Source organism: Loxodonta africana, chromosome 10 (genome assembly GCF_030014295.1).
Source record: "Loxodonta africana isolate mLoxAfr1 chromosome 10, mLoxAfr1.hap2, whole genome shotgun sequence".
In the NCBI taxonomy this organism is placed as follows: Eukaryota; Metazoa; Chordata; class Mammalia; order Proboscidea; family Elephantidae; genus Loxodonta; species Loxodonta africana.
Genome location: NC_087351.1, coordinates 109,728,228 through 109,740,875, shown reverse-complemented (window position 1 = coordinate 109,740,875; position 12,648 = coordinate 109,728,228). Strand labels below are relative to the sequence as shown.

The 12,648-nt window shown below is 56.9% G+C and overlaps 1 protein-coding gene across 3 annotated transcripts in view; it reads right to left on the bottom strand.

The window, feature by feature from the left end:
- Positions 1–1,778: 1,778 nt before the first annotated feature.
- The window catches only part of CDC42BPB (CDC42 binding protein kinase beta), a 135,620-nt gene continuing 124,750 nt past the window's right edge, over positions 1,779–12,648 (bottom strand). The window contains exons 29-37 of one of the 3 annotated variants that reach the window (XM_064292930.1): positions 12,572–12,634; positions 10,794–11,390; positions 7,680–7,777; positions 7,508–7,592; positions 7,239–7,356; positions 6,742–6,859; positions 6,352–6,505; positions 6,178–6,248; positions 1,779–3,072 (exon numbers count right to left, since the gene is read on the bottom strand). In XM_064292930.1, coding sequence (XP_064149000.1) covers positions 2,941–3,072; positions 6,178–6,248; positions 6,352–6,505; positions 6,742–6,859; positions 7,239–7,356; positions 7,508–7,592; positions 7,680–7,777; positions 10,794–11,390; positions 12,572–12,634 — 1,436 coding nt within the window. In that variant the 3' untranslated portion in view covers positions 1,779–2,940. Of the gene's footprint in view, positions 3,073–6,177; positions 6,249–6,351; positions 6,506–6,741; positions 6,860–7,238; positions 7,357–7,507; positions 7,593–7,679; positions 7,778–10,793; positions 11,391–12,571; positions 12,635–12,648 lie in introns of those variants that run through there. The other 2 variants (XM_064292931.1, XM_064292932.1) reach the window with 2 other exon arrangements.

Here is a 12,648-nt window from a genome sequence, read left to right as displayed (position 1 = left end):
CAAGCCTACGGACAGAGTAGAACTGCCCCATAGGGCTTCCTAGGCTGTAATCTTTTGAAGTGTTAAAAAGCAAAGTCCACGTTGAGGACTAAAGCATGACTGACCCAAGCCATGGTATTCTCAATTGCCTCATATGCATGCGAGAGCTAGACAGTGAATAAGAAGATGGAAGAAGAACTGGTGCATCTGGGTTATGGCGTTGGCGAAGGATGCAAACTATACCATGGATGGCTAGAAGAGTGATCAAGTCCGTCCTGGAAGAAGTACAGCCAGAATGCTCCTTATAGGCGAGAATAGCGAGATTTCATCTCACATACTTTGGACGTGCTATCAGGAGAGACCAGTCCCTAGAGAAAGACATCATTCTTGTAGAGGGTCAGTGAAAGAGGAAGACCCTCAACGAGACAGACTGACATAGCGGCTGCAACGATAGGCTCAAACATAGCAGTGATTGTGAGAACAGCGCAGGACGGGGCAGTGTTTGGTTCTGTTCTACACGGGGTCGCTGAGTCGGAAGTGACTCAATAGCACCTAGCAACAACCACCTTTACGGGAGCAGATCGCCAAGTCTTTTCTCCTGAAGAGTCGCTGGTGTCCGAATCGCTGACCTTTCAGTTAGCAGCTGAACGCTTAACCACTCACTGTGCCACCAGGGCTCCTTAGTTCGTGACCACCACCATATATTCAGCTAGCGCTTTGCTTTCAAAATTGGCACACAGTCGATGCCTCCTGGTCCAGATCTGCGAGGCGCTTTGCCATCCTTACTTGCTTTAATCCTCGAGGTGGATTTTGACTGAGCACCCCTCCGCTGCCCCACACTGTCCCTCCCCAAGCACTGGTTGATATTTCTGCAAGTTTCTTTTGATGACCCTGTGGCGCCCCTGCTGCTCCCACTCATTCCAGTCCCCCCTCCCCCACACGTGGAGGACACTGTCTCTGACCTTGGACAGTGGGTGTGGCATGGGCTTTGGGGGCCAGAGCTAGATGTGCCCGTCTACCTCCCCCCCCACGCTGGTGACAGAGGCCAGGTCCCCATCTGCTGAGGGGTGGTGATGAGCAGATGTGGAGACAGGCCGTCCTGGCTGAGGTCAGGGTTGGACTGCAGAGAGTCCCTGAGCTGCAGGGGTTTACCAAGTGTGCTCCCCGCCCATCCCCACACCCGCGTGTCCGTAGCCAGAATGGCTGTGTCCCCATATCGCAGGCCTCCAGGGCTCACGGATGCCTGCGAGGTCTGTGCCGGGACTACTTGTGACTAATGCCCAGTGACGCCAATGTTACTACTGGGCGTCCACCCGTGCTGGTGCTTGGCTGCCCAGCCGCCTTCCGGCTCCATCTCTGCTCGTCCCCATACCACCTGCCCAGGTGCTGCTCTGCTCTTGAGCTAGAAGAACTCACCAGCACGGCCAGCCCCGCCCCAGGGAAGTGAACCCCCGGCCAGGGCCCCACCTGCAGACCCGCTCCCCTCCTCACACCTCCTCCCACACTTGGGGTGGCCCTCCTGCACAGCCTCTCTCTTTGGGCCCTGGGTGGGAGCAAGGAGCCCCCTGCCCCTAGGGTCTCAGCCCTGTGGGCTCATCTGGGAACCAGCAGAGGTCCTAGCCAGGGCACCACTTACCTGGGGCCCCTCCACTCGCAGCCTGGCCACGTGGGACACAGCTGACTCCGTGTGGTTCCCTGAGAGGGTGGCTCTTCCATTTGAGTAAGAATTTCTACTCTGGGATTTCTGGGAACCCAGACGTGCTGATGGTGTCACCGTCACACATGAAGACAGACCCCTGTGACCTTTAAAACTGCCGTCTTCCTCTTTATTGACAGGTAAATTGTTCAAAAATGTCCTCACGATTCAATAATTACAAAGACTCAGACTTACATTAAAAAAGTAAAAACCAGAACCCCCAGCAGGTGCCAGCCCCAGCAGAAGGCCCAGGAGGGCAGTGGGGCAGCTCGGTGCACAGGGAGCCTCCGCCACTCAGCGCCAACCTGATGTGTGCCCTGGTCGGCGCCGCAAGACAGCGGGAGGGTGGGGAGCCTGGGACAGAAGTGGTGAACTGTCCGAGCCGGACGACAGGCGGAGTCGGCTGCCAGTTAATTACAAGCCTTTAATGACACAGGGTCACAAACCCAATTACTCAACATATAGTACAGGAGAGTGAGATTAAACACACGCGAGCCTCACTGCTGCTGTGGCCGGGACGCGGAGTGTGTGGGTGAGTCTACGTGATCGGTTCTGGGTTACGAATCACGGGGTCTCCATGCGGGGGTGGGGGTGGGGGGGGTCCCAGCACTTGCTGCCTGGTTCCCTGGGCCTGCTTGCGCCATGCCACCCTGGCCCAGGGTGTGGGGTTTCAGGCTGACAGCAGCAGCTGGGAGGTGAGTGGGAGACGGAACGTAGCTGACTGCAGCAGGGGATGCCGGTGACACTGCGGCTAGCACATGGGTGGGCAGGCGGCACTAGTCCCTGACTGGGAGGTTGGCAGAAAGACTTCAGCTGAGCCTGCGATGGCTAAATAATGCAAAGGCCACGAACTACCCTCCCCTTCCTGTGTCTCAAAATTCTAGTGACTCTGGGAATCACAGACGACTTCTCTAGTCTCCTGAGGCCCTGGAAGCAGTCTCGGGACACAGGAAGTGTCTGCTTCCTAAGCGGGAGGTCTGTTTCAGCCCCAAGGGGGGGCCTGCACGGCCTCTCAGCTGCCCTGGCTGCAGCGGGGATGGGTGGGACCGTCGCCACCAAGCAGAACTGCCACCACACTGCAGGTGGTGGGCCTGGCTACCACACAGATGACGCGGCACAGCTCTGCACATGGTTTAATAGACTTTCTGCATCTCCTTATCTACACGCCCACTCCACATCTCCTCGGATGACACCAAGGGTCCGCTCAGTCTTGGCACTGATGGGGCTGGTGTGGGCTGCTGGCTGTGGCGCGGGTGGCAGATGGCTCAGGCGTCACAGGCTGGCGGCTCCAGGCCTTCCAGGGGGAGCTGGCTCCGGTGGGGGGAGTTGGGACTTGGTGGGCCACTGGGGTTGGAGCTGTTGGATGGGGTTGAGTGTTTGGTGGAATCCGAGTCAGGCTGTCAACACAAGAAGGGGTAGATAAGTGCACATGCTGGCGGCTGGGTGTGCTCTGGTCCTTGTGCAGCCCAGCGGGCTACGGCATGCTCGGGGTCAGATGTGACACTGTGCCTCCTCTCTGCTTGGAACCTGCTGTCTGCAAGCCACCCTCCTGGTCCTTTTGCTGTGAGGCACCATAAAACCTAATACCCTGCCCCACTGATGGCTCTGTCATCACAGGACAGGGCCTCCGGAGAAGAGCCAGGTGACGCAGTAACCAGGTGGTCAAATGTGGCCAGTGCATTGGTGCCGGCAGACAGGTGCCATTGCCTTGGCCCACTGAGAGGATATGACGGCCCACTAGTGCACCGGCATGAATGGTGTCACAGGAGACGTCAGCTGGGCCTGGCCAGAAATGGCCTCTGACGTGGCAGGCTGCCACCATCACGCCGCACAAAGGCAGGCTGTGGGACTGTCCTGATGAAAGAGGAGTACCCGTAAGGTGGGCCTGCTAAGTGCAGTGGGCAGGTCCTGTTAAAAAAAGCCTCGCTTCAGAGGGCATTATCACGACACTGAAATCGGCACGGGCAGATGTCGCGTGAGAGGTACACTGTCTGGGTTTAATGCCATGCTGGGGTCTCCTCAGAGAAGATCTCCACCCTTACGTACAGGGCACGACGTGGGCAACCTACTCACATGGCTCAGCAAAAATGCATGTGCGTGAGTGTGCAAGTGTATATGCGTGCTTGTGTGTATTTGTGTACACACACACACAGACTTCTGTGAATCAATCTGTCCCTGGGGAGTATAGGTGCTGGCCACTAGGTGCAGGCCCTTCTCAATCCTGAGGGAGGCACGCTGTGCACCACAACCAGCCTGGACATCTCTGAGCAAAGTCACTGTCCCAGAAGACACAGCCGATGGGACTGCCAAGACCTGCGCTCGCGGCCCCAGGCTGACTTGAGGGAAGGTGTCAGAGATCACTGCAGGGACAGGAGAGGAGGGGTCTGTGTGTGGACAGCTTGCTGGGTGAACACACAGGGTCACTGTGGGACTGTCTGTGTGGGCCGTCGTGACCCGCAGGTGGCCTGCATTCGCAGGAGACCACGAGAGTGCGTGGGGGCCATGATGCTGAGACTTAGGGTCACACTGTTCTCCCAAAAGTCAACAGGCCAAAACCAATCAGGTGAAGCATGTATGGGGGTTCTCTTTCCTATACTTTAAAAAAAATTGTGGTAAAATATGTGTAACAAAAAAGTTTGTCATTTGAACCTTTTAAGCGTAGTGGTATTGACTACATTCCCCATGCTGGCCTTCACCACTATCCATTTCCGGAGTTTTCCATCACTCCACTCCCTACTGTTCCTACAACTTTTCTGGAGGTTTGAAAAAAGTAAAGCAGGGAAAAGAGACCTGCCTCTAAGCATCACCAGCCTCCGGCAGTCTGGGGGAGGGCTCTAAGGCCTTACAGACAGAGAAGCCCAGTGTCACAGCCACTAGGAGATGCAAAACCTCACAACTCAGTACTTGGAGCAGACAGGGCCCTGCATACAAACCTACCAAAGGTGAGAGAGCAACACAGGTGACTTCACTGATAAACATGGATTAACCAAAAAACCAAACCAAACCCATTGCCGTCGAGTGAATTCTGACTCATAGCGACCCTACAGGACAGAGGAGAACTGCCCCACAGGGTTTCCAAGGATTGCCTGGTGGATTTGAACTGCCAGCCTTTTGGTTAGCAGCTGTAACACTTAACCACTACACCACCACGGTTTCCAAACACAGATTAGGAACTGTAAATAAGACGTTCACACCCCAGGTCAACACGTACTGATGTACAGCATTGCAGGTGAGGAGGGTCTGCTCTAAGGACTAGGGAGGCTGGTGTGACTCAACGCGCTAACTGGTTACTGAGAAAACCCATGAAAGCCACTTGGGAAATGTAAAAAATCCTGCCTAGTTAGTATTCACCACCCCTTCCTCACGGCATAACTCTTACCAAGGTGCGAAAAGAAAGTGCTTCCTTAGCCAGGTGAAAGCTGTTCATTAGAAATGACAATCAGCACCAGGGCAGTGGAGAAACTGAGGCAGCGGCCAGGAGAGGGCATCAGGGATATGAATTGACACTACTTGGGAGCCCTGGCCAGAGCACAGGGAGAGGCCGCTCACACATGCTCACACACACATATGCACAGCCACCCAGGCACACACTCAGATGCTCACACCCACACTCATGAATGCACACGTGTACTTGTGGCCACGCACAATCATTAACAAACACACGCAGACACACGGGCACACAATGCACTCACACGTGCGTACTCACACGGGCAGAGACACAACTGTCAAAACTGCCTACGACACCCAAGGCCATCAGTGGGACACCGGACCCAGTCAGCAATCAGGGAGGTGGCAGCACACAGAACATCCCCAAGTCACCAGCCTGTATCATCTCCAGCAACGAACTCCGGAAAACGTCATCAAAGATTATATCCTACTCGCAGTGGCAACAAAAACCTCGGCGCTCTTAAGAATATGCTTGCTAACAACAAACCCGCACACCCTCAATGGGGGCAGGGGGACCATGTGGCCTTGATGGGGAACTGTGTATCCTCGAGGAGGGAAACCACCGGCTGACACGATGCTCCCTGACAAGAGATTCGAGATGTTGTATGCTCCCAAATAACCATAGATTCAACTTGGTCCCCCAAATCTCAACATGACAGTTTTTGACTATGAAGCCAACAAACTAGCTTTACCATTTATTTAAGGAGATACAAAATGGCTAAGAAACTACTGAAGAAAAACAGGGAGATCACCTCTACCAGATCCCCTAGTCCACGGCAGGACCGAGCAGAGGTGGCAGCCACCACCATGTGTAGACACGAGATTCAAAGCACAAGAAGGCAGCTCATGTGGGAGGGGAAGGAGTGGTGGACAGCACACATCCGCTTTGGAGAGAAGCTGGCTCAGGCCCCCCCCGGCTCACACACGCACTCACACATGCACTCTCATGTTCCCCAGATGTCACGATGACCTCCCTTGTGCAGGGCCTGCCCTTCCTCCCAGAGCCCCGCTGGGTCCACCGCCCGGGGCTGCTCTGCCGGTGAGGCCAGTCTCACCTCTTTGTCAAAGTCCTGGTCGGGGTCAGACATGCTCCTCAGAGGCCCGGCCCCCCCAGGCTCTGGCCCGCCTGCAGAACAAGAGACCGTCTCAGGTGTGCCTCATCTTGGGGCCTGCCTCCCGGCCCCGTAGGCGTCACCGCCCACTGCCATGCTGGCCGGCGCCCTTTGTACCTGACGAGGGCCACGAGATGTACGGCTTGTTCCTAGGCGGGGGTTGCCGGGACAGGCCAGTGGGCGCAGGGCCGGGCCTCTCCTCCTGCGTGGAGGGCAGTGCACTCTGGGCAGAGGAAGCAGCACCATGAACACCCGCTGGAGCAGGGGCAGCCTAAGGGTGGGCCACCACAGACGTGCAGACAAGTGCGCTGGGAGGCTGGCGGGGAAGGGCCCGGCCGTTCCCACGGCAAAGAAGGTAGGAGTGACGGGGCCAACCTCCAGGGGCCCCTGCAGCTGTGCCCCCTCAGGGCACCGCAAAGCCAGGCTCCTCCCTAACCTGCCACGCCACTGCCTGGGTCTGAGTGGGGCCCCGCCCAGAGTCCCCACCCACCCCAGGACCACACTCACCAGCGGCAGGTCCATGAGCACCTGCATGCCGTCGCCGGGCCCCATGTGGGCCACGTGGTTGAAGTTGGTTGGGTTGGAGATCATCTTGGATCTCAGCTCTGGGTCTCTGAGCATCTCTCTGGGGAGCGAGAGTGGCTTTGAGACCCCAAGCACATGAGACCTCCTCGGCTGTGCCCCGGGCCCTGGACTGTACATGAAACCTCCTTGGCTGTGCCCTGGCCCCCGCCCCATACACGAGACCTCCTTGGCTGTGCCCTGGCCCCCACCCCATACACGAGACCTCCCCAGCTGTGCCCCAGCCTCTGGCCCATACACGAGACCTCCTCAGCTGTGCCCAGGCCCCTGGTTTGTAAGTGAGAACTCCTCGGCTGTGCCCCAGCCCCCGGCCCATACAAGAGACCTCCTTGGCTGTGCCCTGGCCTCCGGCTCATACGTGAGACCTCCTCGGCTGTGCCCCAGCCCCCCATGTGATCCCGCCAGCCTGGCGCTGCCCTCACCGCCTCTGTTGCAGCCGCTCCTCCTCAGGAACCTTGAACACGAACCACCGCTTACTCCTGGTCCGCAGCATCTGCTTCTTGCTGTTGTCAGAGGTGTCGGGCACGTTGAGAACCGTGCCTGCGGAACAGAGGGGCCCTGGTGACCATGGGCCGTGGGCCTAGTGTACAGGCACCACATGTCAGGGGCACGGCCACTCTCACTGTGAGACAGGGCCACAGACCATTGGGAAGACCCCTCCGCCTACTCCTGCCCTCTGAGCGGGGCTCACCAGAGAACCTGCTCTTGAAGTAGATGAGGCGTGGGGGCTCGCAGTTGAGGAGGTTGAGGCTGCCTTCTGGGTTCAGTGGTCGGATCTGTTGGAAGGAAAGCAGAGTGGTGACATGGTGGCCCAGGCGGCAGCATCCTAGCAGAGAGCCAGGGAGCCGCCTGCCCAGCCTTACCCGCCGCAGGCCGATGGTCTGCACCCACTCCATGGTGTTCACATCAAAGACGTCGACACCATATTCACTGTACACGGTGACGTGGGAGGGGCTGCAACCTAGTGTGGACGGAGGTGCAAAGCAGTGAGCGCCCTCGGCTGCCAGCAGATGCTGGGACATTGCGGCATGTCAGAAACTGCCCCAGGTGGGCAGTGCTGCCCCATGTCAGGGGACAGGTGGGCTCCGGTAATTACATGCTTCTTCCCACTTCTAGTCTACAGTTCACATCACATAAAGCTCACACCGTTATAGCCGGAAACGCTTCAACACCCCGCCACCTCTGTAACCAAGACACACTGTACAGCCGTGTATGGGTGCTGAAGGTGACTGTTTTTAGTTACCTTTTCCGTTTAGTTTTCCTACAACGTGATTGCTGCAACAGCTTATTAATTCAGATGAAACAGAATCCAGGCAGGTGCTGAAAGATCAGGCAAACGCCTTCTCCCGGAGACGCCAAGTAGCCAGGCTGCTTAACGGCTGCGTGACTCTCAGGCCAAACCTGCCCACCTTCACCCACCCTGCGGGCTCTGAATCTTTTCTATGGTCAGGCCCAAGGGCTGTCTCAGGCCTCACCTATGCGGTCTGTCTGGGAGCATCGTGTAAAGACATCAGGGAAGGCACTCTGGTCTTCCTTAGAGTGGTTGGCCCTGTCGTCGGCCTCTTCCCGTTCACCCCGGGGAACCAGCACTGCTGGACAGCGCACCAGACCCGAGGCCGAGAGCCAGGGACCACTTTGCATCTGAAGTATAAGACCGTGTCCCCTCCTTTAGAACAGTAGGAAACACCTGGCAGAGCTGAGGATGGCGGCTCAGCAGACGGCCACCATCCCCCGTCACTTGCCAGGGTCAACACAGCCCACCTGGCGTGGTCTGTGCAGAAACGCAGAGCTGGGACGGCGGCCATCCAGCCCAGGAAGGAGTCAGCTGGCTCTGGGTCCAGTTCTTCTACTTCCCAGAACTAAAAGCTAATCTTTTATTACATCATACTTCACTAAATGAAGATGATTTTTTAAAAAGCTTCTACTACGTTCCTATTACAGAATGCAAACTGGCTGCTGAACGACCCTTTCTTTTTGAATATGAAGAACAAACGCGCTTGAGAAACTGACATAACTGGTACTAAAACAGGACCCCAGCTGTCTCCGAAGGAATGTTTCGACTACGGCCGTGAGGCTGGCTCTCAGGCAGGCACACAAGGTGTGGGAAGCCGGCTGGGCCCGAGGGTGCTACCAGAGGAACATCTCCACAGACGGGCTTTACGGGCAGGAAGACATCTGTGCGTGTCACTTGCTGGTTGTCATGGACTGAACTGTGTCCCCCCAAAACACGGGTATCAATTTGGTGAGGCCATGGTTCCCAGGAATGGGTGACTGCCCACCTTCTGTCATCTGATGTGACTTCCCTAGGTGCTGTAAATCCTATCACTGTTGATGTTAACGAGATGGATCGCCAGTAGTTATACTGACTAGATCTATGAGGTTAGACTGTATCTTAACCTAATCTCTTCTGAAATATAAAACTGAGAAGCAAGCAGAGAGACATGGGGACCTCATATCACGAAGAAAGCAGTGCCATAAGCAGAGTGTGTTCTTTGGACCCGGGGTACCTGTGCGGAGAAGCTCCTAGTCCAGGGGAAGACTGATGAGAAGGACCTTCCTCCAGAGCTGGCAGAAAGAAAGCCTTCCCCTGGAGCTGCCACCCTGAATTTGGACTTCTAGCCTACTAGACTGTCAGAGAATAGACTTCCGTTTGTCGAAACCATCCACCTATGGTATTTCTGTGTTAGCAGCACTAGATGACTAAGACACTGATAAATCGATAGACTGAGACGTCCACCACAACAGCAACTTCAACTAAAAAGTTAAATGTTACTGGCGGAAGCAAACAGACTGTAAGGTCTGACAGACTTGAATTTGAACTTGGCCTTGCCGTGTGATTTATGAACATTACAGAGCCTCGGTTTCCTCATCTGTAAAATGGGACTGATATCCCCATTGTAAGCAGAGACTGTGGGGTGGAGGTTAAAGTGAGATCACAGATCTAAAGTGCCCGTGCAGGGCTTGGAACAAGTTTTTCCGCAAGCTCTAAGGCTGACTTACTGTCTGTTCTGCATGGGAAAAAAAAAGGAAGTGCTCACACAGGTGGACCAAGAACTGGGGGCAGAGCGGAGTGACAGGAATGTTGGGTCAACACTGGAGGGCCAACAATCAAGATTTGGAAACTTCCAACTCAGTGGCCGGGCCCTTTCATTTCAAAACAATACTGTTCTGGAGAAAGAGCCGCAAGAAGCAGGCCCTGCATGTGGCCACTGCACATGGCTGGGTAATGGAGGGTGACGAGGCGTGCGCGGTGGAGGGATGAGAAGGGGAGGGTGAAGGCCCCGAAACAGCATCTGGCTGGCTCATTTAATCACCGCTGCCTCCGTCCGGCCAGCTGGGGCCATGTGCAGGGTATTCTGAGGTGCCTCGGGGATAGTTCCTGCCCCTGCTCCCCACTCTCTGGGCCTTCAGTGACTTCCCGAGCGGACGCCTGCCCAGCACCAACATGCACACAGCACGCTGCTTAGGGCACATCAGAACAGCTCTAGAAGCACGCGAAACCCCATGCCCAGAGAGGCTCCTGGCGGGACTGGAGAGCTGGATTGCTTCTGGCCACCAACACCCATGAGCTGGTTCTGATTACTGCCTGAATTAATACATTATCATGAAGAAGGTCTTGTAAGCAAAAAAGAAAATGCCGGTCTCTTCTTCCTGTCACCTTGCTCTTGCCCAGGGAGGCCAGCTACCACCACGGGGTCCTCTGCTGCAGGGACATCTGCAAAGACTTTGGCAAAGAGCCTCATTTTCCTGGTGGGAGCAGGCGCAGGGCAGGTGAGCCTTGAGCTCCTGGAGGTGCCAGGCCTGCAGCCCCACGAGCCCCATGGCTGCCCTGGCCCCCTCGGGAACCAGAGGCCCACCTCTGCAGCTCTGTGGCCACTGGACCACGGGACAACGCCGAGCCAGAGCGAGAGTGCACAGACGCTGCTGCTGGCGAGGAGGCAACAACGGGGAAATGGCAACAGAAAACATATACATACTACAGGCGACAGGAACCGCAGGCCACATGAGCTCCTGCATGCGAGACCTCCGGCCTTGCGGGTCCACGTACAGTCCCATGTGACTGAAGCAAAGCAGGTACTCCTCACTTCTGAGCTCCACAGCACACAGGGCGTCAAAAGACTGCTGGGAGAGGAAGGCAAGCGAGGGGTCAGCGGGATTTACCAGGTTGAGGGCCTGCCCGTCGCCCTGCGTGCTCAGCAAGGCGAACCCAGACGGGTAGCCCACACAGAGCCTGTCCCCGAGCACGGCCATCCACTGCACGGTGCCGGGCGCTGCCAGCTCGCTGAGCTTCCGGTGGAAAGGCTTAGTTCTGTGCAGTTCATAGCAGAGCACCAGTCGCTTCACGGCCACAAACAGGCAGGTGGTAGAGCCCTTCTTCAGTGTCGCGGTGGCTATCAGCTGGCAGCCTTTGGTTTCCGGAAGCTTGATGTCGAAGCTGCCCTCTGCCCCGTCCAAGGCAGACCACGGGTAGAGGTGGACGTGGTGGTTCCGACCACAGAGCAGGATCACGATTTTCTCCCGGGGTGCGAGTGCAATTTGGTGCACCTTCTTGCAGTCGGCCGCCCTGACGATCACTGCAGAGAAGGGTGCAACGTGAGGTGTCGGGCACCCCACCCCCTGCGGCCGGCCTGAAGCTGCCTTTCCGCAGGGCGCCGTCTCTGGCACTCTGCCGAGCTTACTCCCACCTCCTGAGCTTTTCCCATCACACAGACAACTCCCTACTCAAGAGCAGTGGGGCTACCACTGGTAGGCTTCCTGGCATGTCTCTGTCTCTGGCTCCCACCCACCCTCCCCGAGCAGTACCACTGGATGGGGCTTTTGTGTGGCCCTGCCAGCTGCTGCACGTTGGCCATGGTGGCCAAATGCCTGTCACTGCACGGTGTGGCCCTGTACCATGCAGAGAATATGGCCGTCCTGACCTCCTCTCTCCGGTGTCCCCCCATGGGGTGGACCCGGCCCTTACTCCACTCACCCCTGAGGCGAGAACCCTTAGGCTGCATGTGAGGAACTAAGAGCTGTCTCCAGCCCCCCAGGCCCTGGAGAAGTACTGTCTGAACCTTCCGCTCCCCATGCGGCCCAAATGAACGCAATGCCCCTGACAACCATCTAGACCAGGATCCCGCCTGCGGCTTTCCACACAGAGATGGCCTTGGGCTACGCAATCCTGGGAAGGTGACAGCTTTGTTCTTCTGACCCCACCTGGGCTTGTGAGGAGGTGGCTACTCCCAGCACACACCCTCTCTGGGCTGTGGTGGTCCGGTGCACCCGGCCTGGCCTCCTTAGGTTCTGTGCAGAGACTCAGGCTGCGAGGCAAAGACAGGGGGCACCTCCCTCGTGGGAGGAATGACATCCCAACGTCTGAAGCAGAGGCACCACGTGTCCCTCAGTGAAGACTCACTTCTTCTGGGATGCTGCCCAACTGCCCAGGGCTCCCGTATGCCCTCTCCTCGAAAGGTCTGATGGTAGGCAGCGCTGAGCTCACCATCCGACCCCACCATGAGAGCTTTGGGAGAGGGCGCCCGCCTGCTGCTCCAGCCCCGAGCACCCAGGGCACTGGACAAACACTTGCCGCACACTCGTCCTACCCTCGGCAACCTGTTTCATCAGCGGTTTGCCTTTCCCTTGATTTATGAACCTGATGTGGTGACTCAAGAGACTTCCTAACTGACCTGTGTCTCTGCTGCAGCCCTGCAAAGCCTCCCCGTCCCTGCTGTGCACGCCCCTGCTGAGGAAGCAGCCTGCCCTGCTCACTCACCGTCGCGGTTAAGCTCTATGACGTACAGCCCTTCCTCCAAGCCGACAGCAATCTTATCGCCATCTGTAAGGGCAGAA